The sequence below is a fragment of the Elaeis guineensis genome, chromosome 6 (genome assembly GCF_000442705.2).
Source record: "Elaeis guineensis isolate ETL-2024a chromosome 6, EG11, whole genome shotgun sequence".
NCBI classification, from domain to species: Eukaryota; Viridiplantae; Streptophyta; class Magnoliopsida; order Arecales; family Arecaceae; genus Elaeis; species Elaeis guineensis.
In genome coordinates, this window is record NC_025998.2 from 3,336,604 (window position 1) to 3,349,880 (window position 13,277).

The following is a 13,277-nucleotide window of genomic DNA, read 5'->3' on the forward strand; positions in this document are numbered from 1 at the left end:
GAAAAACACCAGGAAAAGAAGAAGAAGGTAGGGGGAAAAGATGTACCGAGCAAGACAAATGGAATGAAAAAGAACTGCTATTTTAACCATCTTGACAGCTGAATCGATCAAGTTCATGATGAAATATCTAAGATTTTGTGAAACAAATTTAGTGTGTGATTGAATAAACAGAGCACTTCCACATTTTACCCACGAACTTGTATTACCAAATCCTACTTGTGTCTTTAGTATCAGAAGCATGGACACTACCATCAATCTATCTTATGAAGTGAAGAATTCGGTAATCTTTGGTTGACCAATGTTCATCCAGGAAAGTTAGTGAAAGGCGTGAATGGAATGTCAGATATGGAGCACTGCAGCTCATGCTCTGACTTAGGAACAATGCAGTTTCAAAACTGACAACATACCACGAAGAACCTTACTAATGTACAAGTAGTTGTGAACATTATAATATTCTCTCGTTGCCCCTTCTCGAAAAATAATGGTTCTCTTAATTTAATCTCTGTAATATGACACAGGGCATGGTTCTCTTGATTTAATCTCTATAATATCATGCAGCACTTTCTATTCACAGGAATTGAAAAAAATAATAATAAAGTTTTGCTTTACAAACTTGCCAGTTGCGAGCAAAAAACCTGCCAGTATAAGACTAAAGTGGGGGAAAATTGATTTGCAGAACATCACATCTTTGATTTTTTTTTTTTTTTTCTTTTAGTAATTTCAATATGACTTGAACCATGAAAAAGCCTGGACTGGTTCTCCTTATCCACCACTACTATGGAGATTTTGGCTGCCTGAGACAAAGGCATATGACTGAGTTGACTTGTTTTCCCCCCAATTCATTGATCAAAACTGCTGTTATCACCTATCAAAAGCATTGTAAGATCATATACAGTAAGGAACATGAGTATTTAATCAGAAAGACCACAATGTTTGGTTTTTTATTTGACCAGTCCTCATTGCCAATGCTTAACTTGCAAGAAAGAGAAAAAGAACAGCGGAAACTTGAGAAGATTTACAACCATTTCAACCAACAGGCAAACAAATTAAACGAGGGTCTGAATTTGGAGAGCCTGTCTTTCTATTCAAAAAAGAAAAAATAAAAAAATAGACAAGGGTCCTTCAAAAACATTTATCGTGTAAATGTAGCAGCTTCCCATTTATTTTGGAGGAAAAAAAAAAAAAAATGGTCCCTTGGAAACTCTATGCTCGTGTCCGGAAGATATTATGACCTGCCGGCTGTCGCCACTGTAAAGTTAGTGTGTGGGCTGGACTCACATGGTTTCCTAATTCCTACCTCGAGGCTCGGGCAAAAGTGCTGGCTCCACCACAAGGTATCGCGTCCGGGGACGAAGCCTCGAGGCGACCGACCGAAGCCGTGACTCCTCTTCTGTTTACAAATACCTCCCAACCCCTATTCCCACTTTCCTCTATTGTATTCCCAGGAGGTGGAAGGAGGGCTCGGCCCCTGGCTTTCGTTCAATTCCTTTCTCCTTGGTCCTCAAAAGAGGCTTTCTAGGGTTTGAACGGTCGATCTTGTTTCCAGCTCCTCCGCCATGAATCCCGAATAGTAAGTTCTTCTCTTCTTAATGAAAGCTCGATCGGGAGATTATGTCTAGGGTTAGCCTTAGCTTGCTGATTTTTACCTGTTTCCTTGTCGTCTTAATCTTTTTCGATTGCTTTCTTGATTCATTTTGTCTTTTTTTTTTACCCCCCCCTGTTTGGTATGTTGTACTGGATAAAATCTTTGGTGATTTTGATTGAGGGTTGGGTTTGATGCGATTCTAATAGCTTCACTTGTACATGCTTGATGTAATGGATTTTTAGAAGGGTGCTTGGTGATTTGATTCCTAAAACTTAATATTGGTATCTAAACGAGCAAAAATTTGCAAAAAGAAAAGAAAGAAAGAAAAGAAAAGATTTTGAAAGGCGTGCTGATGAAAAGGACGCCAATAGTGGCATATGGTTGAATCATGGGTTTGTCTTCCGTTTCTACTTCAAGACTGGGGAGGAGTTAAGCAAGCGGTGGAGGAGGATAACTTTAACTATCATACGTACAAACACACTAGAATTATAGGATTTTGGTGTTTTTATTTGTTCCCATGAAGATTTTATTGGTATACAGAAGTCTTTAGATTACTCTAGTAAGTGTGATTTTATTTGTGACCCTGGTGATATTGCAAGAAACTAATTTATCTAACAAACTTCTTTATGTCAACCCCCACTATATAAATAAGAAGTGGAGAACCTATATATAACACACCTAGCTGTAGTGACATCGAACATGTTTATTTGATCACAAGAAGATGGTTAACTACTTGTACCAGGGTCTCATCATTGACAAGAGGCTTCGTTGACAAGAGGTACCCCAGCCCCAGCACCCCCCCCCCCCCGATCCACACAAACACAAAAAAAAGGGTTAGTTTCTTGCCTACAAAGTTCACATTAGATCTGGAGATGCAAAACAACAGGATTGAGTAATGACAATGCAGACCAGACCACTAGCCACTGACATGGGGTTTCTAATCAGATTTTATGAATCGTACTAGAGCCATAACTTAAGTTGTGGCAATTAGACAAGACGTGATATATTCCTGATTCTTAAATGATGATTATTTGCTTTAAGCAGTTTGAATTTGGACCGGGTTATGGAAAGAAAGTGAGACCTGTTGTATCCGTCAAGTTCACCACCATCACCTCTTTTCCACAATTGTTGCCTCAAGATTTATGCAAGTTCAAACCCTGTTGTATCACATCAACGAGCTTGAAGGATCCTTGATATTGGCAAGGCTCACCATTGCTGCCTCCTCTTTTTCACAATTGCTATCCTGACATTCACATGGTTTGCCACCATAACTAACTTATGGGGAACAGGCAAATCACACATTTTAGTCCTAACTATACAACAAAAGAATTTTGCTTATTAGGCTTAAAAGGTGTCAAAGATGTAAAAATTGGTTTCATTAGTTAATGCAAAGAGTGATGTTCTGATGTCGTCTTTTGATTGCTGGAATAAAGAGGCTCGACAAGCAGTGGAAACAAAGTTTGGGCTGTCTGATTATGCATTCCAGGATGATACAATTCAGGCAATGATAGGTTTCTTGCCAACAGCCTGAAGGAATTGATCATAGCTAAACATGTGTTTTCATATTAGAAAAATGCAGTATCTTTTTTGTATGGATGTTTTAGATGACTTCCTAATCCAAAGTAAGCCAGTAAGGATGGAGATGAGACAATCTAGTAACTAATGAACTGCATAATGGTGTTTTGTAGAGCTCCAACGGTTGCTAGGTTTTCTCTAAACTCCTTATTGCTCTTTCTTTGGATTCTCAAGGAAGAAGAAAGCTAGCACGCACGCATGCACATACACACACGCGCGCACGTACACACACACACACTCTATACGTGGCTATGCATTATGGTTCTCCCTGATGCTCTCAAGGGGACTGACCACTATGCTTCTGAAGGTGAGAACATAGAAAAAGACGCACTGATTCTGTCAGTAAAACCATCTCCAGTTGGAGACCCTTAAGTTTACAAAACAGCCTTAATAAAAAGGCAGGTGGGTTTTTTTTCACCTTTTCCCTTAAAAAAAAAAAGATCACAAAATAGCTAATTGCATGATACAATGCATTTGCATAATGAATATTTCTCTAATCAAGGCAAAGAGCTCCAAAGAATATAGTTATTCACTAGAATGCCATTCCATGTTCACAATTGAATAATTTCCTTGCAGTTTAATTTATCATCTTCACCGAACCATGAACATTTCTGAAAATAGCAATGGTCATACTATCAGATTCATTACTGGTATCTTATGACCTCTATCAGGACTTGGGAGGAATCAAATACTTGATAGCAGACGCAGACAATGTGAAACCATGAGAAAATGAGAAAATCAACTTGGATCTTTAAATTTATGTTCACTTGTGTCACCATCCTAACAGTAACATGAGATGGTGGATTCCTTATTAGAAAACCATTTCCGCTTCTAAGCCAATCTAATTGTTTAGTGAACTATGTGCATATTACTAGATGCAGTGCTCTTATTTGGCACTAGTATGACTACACTAGAACCAAAAGTAGGTGGCCTGAACATATAAATCATGTATTTGATGTCTCTCAACCATCATATTCCCCCCAGCCCCAACCCAACAAAGCATCTTCACAACCTTAGGATCATTATATTTGAAACACACTTGTTTTTATTGAGGGCTTTCACTGTGTTTTGCCTGGTGAAACAGTTGTTCTCCTATTAAGGGATCCCATCTATCATGACAGCCTTTTGACTATAATGCTCAGCTAAGCAACATATCTATTGCAGGAGTAGATGGATTATCCTCTGACTTGACCTTAGCCATCACAGAATATGCAATGTCAAAACTCTCTCTTTGCATAAAGGCCAACGTGTGATAGACGGGAAAATTGTATGAATGCAATGCACGAAAGTGTTCGAAGCATAACTTCAAATACTTTATTATTAAAGTTATTTGGGTTTCAGGGCATACAACTTCAATATCCAAGGGCCTGTGCCTTTAGCTATTCTCTTATCTCACAAAAGGAACTTGCTTAGCTTGTTGAAGTAGTAACTGGAAGTGAACAAAGTGGGGTGCTTCTCAAGAGAAATGGGCATGGTTGTCACAATTGTACTTGCGACAAGAAACTTTGTCTTGCAATTTTTTCTTGTAATTGGATCTCAGGATAAAAATGAATTAAAGATCATTTCCGTTTTTCCTGTTTCTTGGACATTTTGTGAATGATGAATTGTACTCAGCTGGTGTTGATTAAGGGATGCCAGTGCCCCTGTTCTTATGTTCATGTTACTTTCCTTTTATTTTATTTTTTTTTTTCATGTTATTGATGGCAAACACTTTATACATATGGTTGGCTAATCTTAATGAATCTAGAACTTAAAGGTCAGTATTCTTTGAAAATTGGATAGGAAAAATGTAAGTCTTCCCTCTTCTTTTGTCAGGCTTTCAAAGTAAACATACATTACATCTTCTTTCTGTTAGCTAATAATTATATGACGAGCAACTCTAACCAACTTCTATATTTTGCAGTGACTATCTTTTCAAACTTCTGCTTATTGGAGATTCAGGGGTTGGAAAGTCATGCCTTCTATTAAGATTTGCGGTGAAAATCCTTTCTTAGTTTTACCCATACTTATGGCACATGTCATTTATTAAGATTTACAGTAAACATCTTTTCTTATTTTTATCCACCTTTATTATTTTTGAATCTCACTGATTTCATTGCTTTGGAATTCCTGTTTTTCTGTTATCTTTTAGCTTTAGTACCCCTTATCTGCCTAAGAAATTTCAGAATGGTCTAGGAACATCTGTTAACATGTTAAATCAACTAAGCAACTTAAGTGAAAGGTTGATACCCACTGCGAAGTGTGCTTCAGTGATTCAGTTGCGGAAGACAATTTTGAGTATGTGAATTTTTTGATGTTAAGTTGTTGAAATATCTAGAGAATCAGCAAGTCACCAATCATTACCTTAGCAACACCTTTTTATGGTTCTATAATAACTTTAAGAAAATAACATGCTTGGCAAGATTCTCAGGTACTGGCCCTTCGTTCGATATGACTCACCCAGTACCTGGTATTGGTAGTAGCATCACCTTCCCTACCTTGATAGTAGTTGACAGTCTCACCCCGCCTTGATAAGAGTTTAGGGTAGCAAACTTTAGAGTATAACACAGTCCATTTCTGCTTAATCTGACACCTTTTTCTTCTTTTTATAATCTTCATTTTTTTTAAGGGGATTGTTATCCATGTTTATGAAAAGACAAATTTGGGTGCGGCATTTTTATTGGCATATAATTGTATCATCTTTTGCAAAAACTTGAATTATTTTTAAACAACTCTGGAAACTGTATTTGGCAATTCTTTGATAACAAATTGTAGTTTTATCTCCTCTTCAAATCACTACGTTTGGTGTGCATGTTTAAATTTTTCATTAATACACATGATTTGTCCAGGTAAATTTGTTATTGGACATTGGAGTAGGAACTACATTCTCTGTTGATCAAATATTCCCTTGTAAGTTTTGTGCCTGCTGCCAATAAGTACAGGGGTAATTGATGCTAGGAGAAAACATGATTATCCATTGATCAAATCATGATAGAAATACTAAGCAGATATGTAGCGTGCATCAGGATTTTGGTGGTCAAAGCTGTCTTTGATGATGGCAGCATGAGTTTATTTATAGGCCAATTGAAGGTATTTTAAAGCCACATTCAAAGGGCAAAAAACTGAGAAAATGGCATCTTTATAAAATTTTAAGCATATGCCTATTTACATGATAGAGGGCGAGCCTTGTCAGAGTAGTAAGGTTGCTCTATTGTGACTTAGGTGTCATAGGTTCAAAATATAGAAGCAGCCTCTCCTTGTGCGGGGCAAAAGTACGTACATCTGTCCCTCCCCAGACCAAGCAGTGATGGAAGCCTTGTGCACTAGGACAGCCTACTTGTCTTTTTGTGCTTCATTGCATGATTTGGGATCTTGCTCACATGCAACAGGGAAACAAACTGAATTAAGAGAGACATGTGGGTAGAAGGGGGTGCATGTGGTGGTGGTGGTGGGGGTGCCTGCTTATGGTCCTAACCATAGTTGTGCTTCGCTGCTGAGATCTATGTACTAAATGAGCTTGGACTTTGAGTTGTGAATTTTAATTCTAATGTCTATTTATGATGCTTTTGAGGTTGTATGCTCAAATCTACTTACCATAAAATAATTTGGCAATTTTCTTTGTTTTCTTCACTGGTCATAATCTATCAGGTATTAAGGCGACAATATTTGTTTCTTCTATTTATACAATTGAACACATTGTTGCTTCATGTATATTCTCAACATCAAAAGTTGACTAATGTGTTTGTAATTGCATGATGTGTAGTTGTTTAATGTATGACAGGGTGGTTTCATCTGTTGATTTCTGATGGGTATGCATGTCCATGTGAATTCATGAATCATCATCACTTATTTCTTCAAAGTGCTCTTTAATATCTGATTTTAATGACGGTTGCATTAAGTCTGTAGGAAGGAGGTTTACCTTTTTTCTCCTTTTGTGCAGGATGATTCATATTTAGAGAGTTATATCAGTACCATTGGTGTTGATTTTGTAAGTATTGTTTCATGCTGTAATGTCTTACTTTCTCTCTCATTCTATTATTGTAGTTACATTTTCTTCTGTCTCATTAGAAAATTCGCACAGTAGAGCAGGATGGGAAAACCATAAAACTTCAAATTGTAAGTAATACATTTGTTAATATCTCCCATGAAATATTTAGTGTCTTTTCGATCTTTGATTTCTTTTTTCTCTTGGGGGTTTAGTGGGATACAGCTGGACAAGAGCGCTTCAGGACAATCACAAGCAGCTACTATCGCGGTGCCCATGGCATAATTGTGAGCTCTGTCATCATTTATCAATTGTCATGTACTTGCATTTCAATGCACCAGAAACAGTCTGGATTGATGGTCTGTTTTTGCAGGTTGTTTATGATGTAACTGACCAAGAGAGTTTTAATAATGTCAAGCAATGGTTAAGTGAGATAGATAGGTATGCAAGTGACAATGTGAACAAGCTTTTGGTAGGAAACAAATGTGATCTGGATGCCAATAGGGTGGTTTCCTATGAAACCGGGAAGGTATATGTTGCTCAGGTTTTTTTGGCTAATATTCTTTATATATGCACCTTGTTCTAGAGGATCAGGCAAAATCTGCTTGTATCGTCTTGCACAAGATTTCACAAGATTTATTTGCAACTAATACTGTCTCGTGTTGCTGGTTCTAAGGCATTTGCCGATGAGATTGGGATACCATTCTTGGAGACCAGTGCCAAGGATGCTACCAATGTAGAGAAGGCGTTTATGACCATGACAGCGGAGATAAAGAATCGGTGAGCTTCTACCATTTTTTCAGTTTATGTCAGCAACCTCTCCTTCTCTTTTGAATTGGGGTTCTAGATGGTCTTGGGATACTAACACAATCCTGATCCATCTGAATTTGAAGTCAGCTGACCATAAAAAATGCATCATCAATAACAACTCACAAACCTAGTGATGCCCGCGGAATTGTCATGTCCAACTGTAAATACTCGACTGCCTTACGAACCCTGCTGAATTTTTGGATGCAGGATGGCGAGCCAACCAGCTATGGATGCCAGCAGACCTGCTACTGTACAAATGCGAGGTCAACCTGTTGCCCAGAAGAGCAGCTGTTGCTCTTAGATTTAAGTTCGTCCAGCACAAATGTTTGTGCTAATGAACAAGTCCATAAAGTTGCCGCGTGGGCGCAGCAAACGTTGTGGGCTATTGGCTGCTTCCTTTATGTGTACATGTGATAAAAGTTGTTGGAAATCATGCACGGTTTGCAAGTGTGAGCACAAACACGTTTACCATGTCTTTTTTACATATAGAAGGAGCCTGTTCAACATGGAATAATTCTCCTAGATTCCTAAAAATGATTATATGCATTATTATGAAGTGCAAATTGCCTTGTGCTGCCTGCATTGTCAATTTTTTGGACACGTTCAAATCCTTATACCTATTGTGACAGAGCCTGCTCTTTCGAATGCACATAACATGTCGATGGGTCCGCCGGCCTGCATCTTTGTAGCTGTCCTTGGTCGACAAGTGTTATTTAATCTGAACTAATTTCCTAAGATGCTTAAGTTCCTCCTCGAGGTTTTGCACATGATGAACAAGTCTGTCAAGACACAGCAGTGAAACAGTCATAGGGTGTGTGCTTGGTTATCATAAGAGAGATACCGCTTGCAGCAAGCTGTTTTGCCACAGCTTCAAATGTTTTTCTGGAGGGAAATTCTTCAACAGTGATTTCACGGACCAATCACGATGTCCTGTTTGGCAGGGCATGGCCTATCCTATAGGCGTGGTCTTCCTACCCGCAGTTTTCTACGCTCTGGTGATGCCGTTGGCCGCATTTTTCCTGCATTGGAAATTTGTAATCTATGGATTTAAAAAAGAAGAAGAAGAAGAAGAAGAACCCATGGGTTCATTCCTCCCTCCTATCCGAAAAAAGCACCAAATCACCATTGTTCTCCGACCATTGAGTTAACCATGACTAGAAGATTTGACGTATCAACCAAGCGCAGGCATATTGACAAAATGCCCTCTCGGAGGGCTTCGATCAGGTACCAAGACACCTCCCAGTTACTCTTCAGTGGATTTTACTCTTGCTTCCGAGGGAAAAATAAGCCTTCACATACATTACTAGTTCAGGAAAATGCTACCTTCGTAGTTAATAGGAATAAGAAAAAGCTAATAAATTTCCAAGCATATACCAGAAAGCTTTGCATGATAAAATCCAGATGTGCTCCATTCAACATAACGGTTGCTCATACTCTTCACACAGTATAATGCACATCCATTCCTGATACTACCCTACTGAATGCAAGGCGCAACATTCCACTCCATATCTTCACGTTACATAGAATCACCAAGTGATAAGATGGATTACCGATAAAAGAACGGAGGGCTTAAAATCATCTAATCATGAGATTGTTTCCAACTTAAAATGTGCCAAAGCAGATAAGGCGTCTCGAAATTAAACTAATTTCCCAGAAAACGAAAGGTAAAATTGAAAAGGAAGAAAATAGTCTCACGATTCTACTTGAGGAGTCTTCAACAAAACTCTTCAGAACAAAAACATAAATGTTGGAGAACACCCCATCAAGGCAACTGGAACACCATCCAGAAACCTAGTATTTTACTTTAACAGCCTGCCTGTTCCTCTTCTTTGCACCAGACTTGGCAACCTTGAGGCTGCGATGTACAGCACTAAGCCTTGCAAGAGCTGCTTTGGTCAAGTCTGGCCTGTAGTAGTTCTCCGTCACCTAAAGACAAGAATAAAACAAAAAGATTAATAGGCATGTAGTATATGAACACTCAGAACAGGAATCCAATGCCAAAAATAGATCTTTGAATGTGAATAAATGATCAGCCACCAAATGCTCCATGACAACAAGATTAAGGGGAAAACAATAGTGATCACAGTCTACAGGTGGGTGTGTGCGAACATTTTTAAAAAATAATCATCAGAGAAAAAGCGACTAAAAACTAAGACTCATGAACTTATGCAGCTACCCTTATTTTGATTTTACTAATCTTTGCCACAATGATTATAGCAAGGCAAAAGCCAACAAAAATTAGACAACTGTTTGTAAAAACATTGTGTGCATTAGTAAGGCAAATAGAAACTAAGAGTATGAAAAACAAATCCATGTCTAACTAAATTCATAGAAATGCAATAATAACTAAAAGGGAAAGGATGACTACCCCCTAGAAGTTGATTTGATTGCCTACTAGGGATAGAGAACCATGAACTTGTTATCCACTATGACCTATAACAGTAATGCGATTACATGATACAGGGCAAAAGCTCAGAAGCCAGGTATGAAGTATATTTCATTCGAGGGCCGATTAGTTGAAAGGATCTTCTTACGTGTTAGAAGCTTATCATTGCAGTGTTTTATCAATACTGGACTTAAAAGAAAGAAAGAAATTTTGTAATTACACTACTAGCTATAAAAGAAATGGTCCATGGGAAAGAGTGAGTAAAAAGAAAATAAGAAAACAAAAATCCAAACGCTACTAGCTATAAAAGGAAATGGAAAGCTACCCTCTAGAAACAAACCAGATTGCCTAGTAGAAATAAAGAACCATGCACTTAATCTCCACTATCACTTATAATAGCAATGAATTAGAAGGGAGAAAAAAAGGAAAAAAAAAAGCTCAGAAGCCAAGCGTAACAAGTATATTTCATTGAAGACCCAATCAGTTGATCAGATCTTCTTACATGTTAGCAGCTCATCATGGCACTTGAACATAACAATATTGATTCCAGAAAACCCAATAGGTCCACACAGCTAACAGGAAAGAGCAATAAAAAAAGCATGGACATCCAAACCCTATTACTATAGTCTTGCTTACTCCAACAAAGCATTGTCAGAGAGAATTAAAACAAGTACAATAGAAGTGTGACAACAAATGCTTGTTTGACTTTGTGACCATCAGATTTACTTGGACATATGGTTTATGCAGATAAAACCTTGACATTGTCATAGCAGAAATTAACACTGACAGTAGTCATGTCAGAATCCATATTACTAGAACATCATCAAATACAAAACAACTTTTTCATTTAAACTACATAATTAATCAGGCAAAAACAATGAAATATGTTTGCAATGTTCTTTGGAGCCATGAGATCAAAGTTATGGGGTAAGAAAGAAATTTTGCCATTGGTGCTGAAAATACTTCCGTGAAATGGAGGTTTTTAGTTCTGGAATTATAGAATATCCCAAAGCTAAGTTAACGAAAAATCATTTCTGATCAGAACATCGATTTAAAGAAGCTTCCAATAAGTTCTGTTCCAAGATTCCATTTTATGGTAGTTGCTAAGCTGGGAGCTTATAGAGCAACATCTTGCACAAACCAGCATTGGAAACTAATGATTTAAGAAATTTAAGTTCAAGACTAGCAACTGATTTACTGAGCATAATCCCTTAAGAAGTGGACACGTGCTAACAAGGGGCATCATAAACACTAATCATCTCAATATTGCTTTCTAATTTTCTGCTCATTCCCCTCTGGAACACAAAAAAGATAAAAGCTTCACTTCCCAGAGTAACCCAAAAAAAAATAAAAGGGTATCACATGGAGTCCAATGTCCATTGTAAAAAGATGGTAAAGAAGATGACTATAATCGCGCTAAATAAAGTGACATTTGAAAACAACAAAATATGGATGAAATAACTGCAAGAAATAGATGAAACATATATGCATAAAAGAATTTCATGCCCAAAAACCAAACAAGAAAAAACATCACACTAATTAGAAAGGCAATGAGGTAGCATAAAACAATGCTAAAAATTAAAAGAAGAAACTGTACCTGGTTCATGACTGCCTTTGCCATCTTACGGAACTCTTTCTTCATGGCTGACTTGTGGTACAGATTCGCAGGTTTGTTTTGCTTCTTTGTCTTCGTTGTCGCAAGAACGACAGAGAGGTCCTTCCCTCCTGGCTGAATGGAAACCGTTTTCTTGTTCGCCAAACCTATAATTTTTAAGGTGGCATGACCATTATGTGCACTACAGATCCATGAACACCCCGCCCACCCCAACAAAAAGGAAAAAATAATAGAAACAAGATCTGAACTTTTTACCAGAGTGCTTGTAGGAATTCACATTGTAGAGATTGTTGGACTCTTTGCTGAACTGCACGGTGGCATTGCCGTTACCGAACTGCTTGACAAGAAAAGCATTGTTTCTCTTCACAATCTCCCAGACAAGTGGTCCAGGAACCGTAGCCATTTTGACTGCAAGAATTAAAAGAAAAACCAAATTAAACAAAGAAAAACGAAGATAGAAGGATGAACCAGGAGTACCTCAAGCTACTTCAGGTCATAGAAATTTTTTTTTAAAAAAAAAATGAATGGCGAAAAAGATCAAACCCTAAGAGTGCCAAATTTAAAACTTAATAATCATACAAATGTCTCCTTCAAGAATGATCTTAAAGACATGGTTCAGAAAATATAATCTACCGCCAAAGAAGAAGATCAGCTGGGGAAATTTTTAAGTAAGCGTACCAACTCATAAATCCAATTAAAAGTAAACAAAATTCAAACATGGGTCAGAACTCTAAATTTTAAGCAAACTTAATCTACTAAAGAGATTTCTGGTATCATACAAACGGATCAAAAGCAATCAAACAAGTACTTGTTAAATACCTTCAGATATTACAATCGTCGGAACCAACTAATGAAAGATCTGATCAACATACAATGATCAAAACCCTAAACCTTCGAGCATTCGGAAGATAACACTTGACTGCAGACTAAAGAAAGCAAAAAAGAAATGAAACCTCCGCAGATAACGGAGAAGAAAGTGAATTTCTTCTCACCGGAGAGAAGGAAACGACGAAAGGAGTCCCGATCCCGTCTCTCTTCAGCCTCGAAAGGGTTGGCGCGGTGAGAAGACTCGCAAACCCTAGAAAACGTTTTTTATGGCGATCTGAAAACCCCAAGGCCAAATGGGTTCCGTCGAGTGGAATGACCGAAATAGCCTCGAGAAGGCTTCAGTCGGATCCACATTCATCAGTTGGTACTGGCTCGCCGATGCGGACCGTCCGTTTGATAGGACCAATTTGAGACAGAGACGATCCGCACCTCATTCTCACGATCCAGCGCTAACAACATTGAACCACTTTTTACGTGCTAGCATCGTAAGGAAAATTTTCCTTTTTCTTTTTTC

At 37.9% G+C, this 13,277-nt stretch overlaps 2 protein-coding genes and 2 non-coding genes across 5 annotated transcripts; 1 reads left to right on the top strand and 3 right to left on the bottom strand.

Annotated features, from left to right (window-relative positions):
• The first annotated feature begins 1,326 nt into the window (after positions 1-1,326).
• LOC105047627 (ras-related protein RIC1) lies at positions 1,327-8,490 on the top strand. 2 transcript variants are annotated; one of them, XM_010926639.4, is made up of 8 exons: positions 1,327-1,570; positions 5,064-5,136; positions 7,080-7,127; positions 7,208-7,255; positions 7,340-7,411; positions 7,498-7,653; positions 7,801-7,904; positions 8,142-8,490. In XM_010926639.4, exons 1-8 carry the CDS (start codon positions 1,557-1,559, stop codon positions 8,233-8,235), a joined length of 609 nt encoding a protein of 202 aa, XP_010924941.1. In that variant the 5' UTR covers positions 1,327-1,556; the 3' UTR covers positions 8,236-8,490. The 2 variants fall into 2 exon arrangements, with proteins under 2 accessions (XP_010924941.1, XP_073115012.1); XM_073258911.1 differs by lacking the exon at positions 7,208-7,255.
• Positions 8,491-9,480: 990 nt separating this feature from the next.
• Positions 9,481-13,067, bottom strand: LOC105047626 (large ribosomal subunit protein eL28y). The gene is made up of 4 exons (XM_010926638.4): positions 12,928-13,067; positions 12,191-12,343; positions 11,918-12,081; positions 9,481-9,860 (listed from the first exon to the last, which is right to left on the bottom strand). Exons 2-4 carry the CDS (start codon positions 12,336-12,338, stop codon positions 9,726-9,728), a joined length of 447 nt encoding a protein of 148 aa, XP_010924940.1. The 5' UTR covers positions 12,339-12,343; positions 12,928-13,067; the 3' UTR covers positions 9,481-9,725.
• LOC114914340 (small nucleolar RNA R24) lies at positions 10,402-10,492 on the bottom strand. The gene has a single exon (XR_003801232.1). It is a non-coding gene; the product is annotated as a small nucleolar RNA R24 (small nucleolar RNA).
• Positions 10,754-10,846, bottom strand: LOC114914339 (small nucleolar RNA R24). The gene has a single exon (XR_003801231.2). It is a non-coding gene; the product is annotated as a small nucleolar RNA R24 (small nucleolar RNA).
• Positions 13,068-13,277: the final 210 nt, after the last annotated feature.

Excerpts from the sequence above, each read along its gene's own strand:
- LOC105047626 (XM_010926638.4), bottom strand. The coding sequence starts at position 12,338 with ATGGCTACGGTTCCTGGACCACTTGTCTGGGAGATTGTGAAGAGAAAC. Across the intron at positions 12,082-12,190 it reads GAATTCCTACAAGCACTCTG|GTTTGGCGAACAAGAAAACG; the intron begins GTAAAAAGTTCA and ends TAAAAATTATAG. Across the intron at positions 9,861-11,917 it reads CAAAGGCAGTCATGAACCAG|GTGACGGAGAACTACTACAG; the intron begins GTACAGTTTCTT and ends TCTTGTCTTTAG.
- LOC105047627 (XM_010926639.4), top strand. Across the intron at positions 5,137-7,079 it reads GCCTTCTATTAAGATTTGCG|GATGATTCATATTTAGAGAG; the intron begins GTGAAAATCCTT and ends CCTTTTGTGCAG. Across the intron at positions 7,128-7,207 it reads GTACCATTGGTGTTGATTTT|AAAATTCGCACAGTAGAGCA; the intron begins GTAAGTATTGTT and ends CTGTCTCATTAG.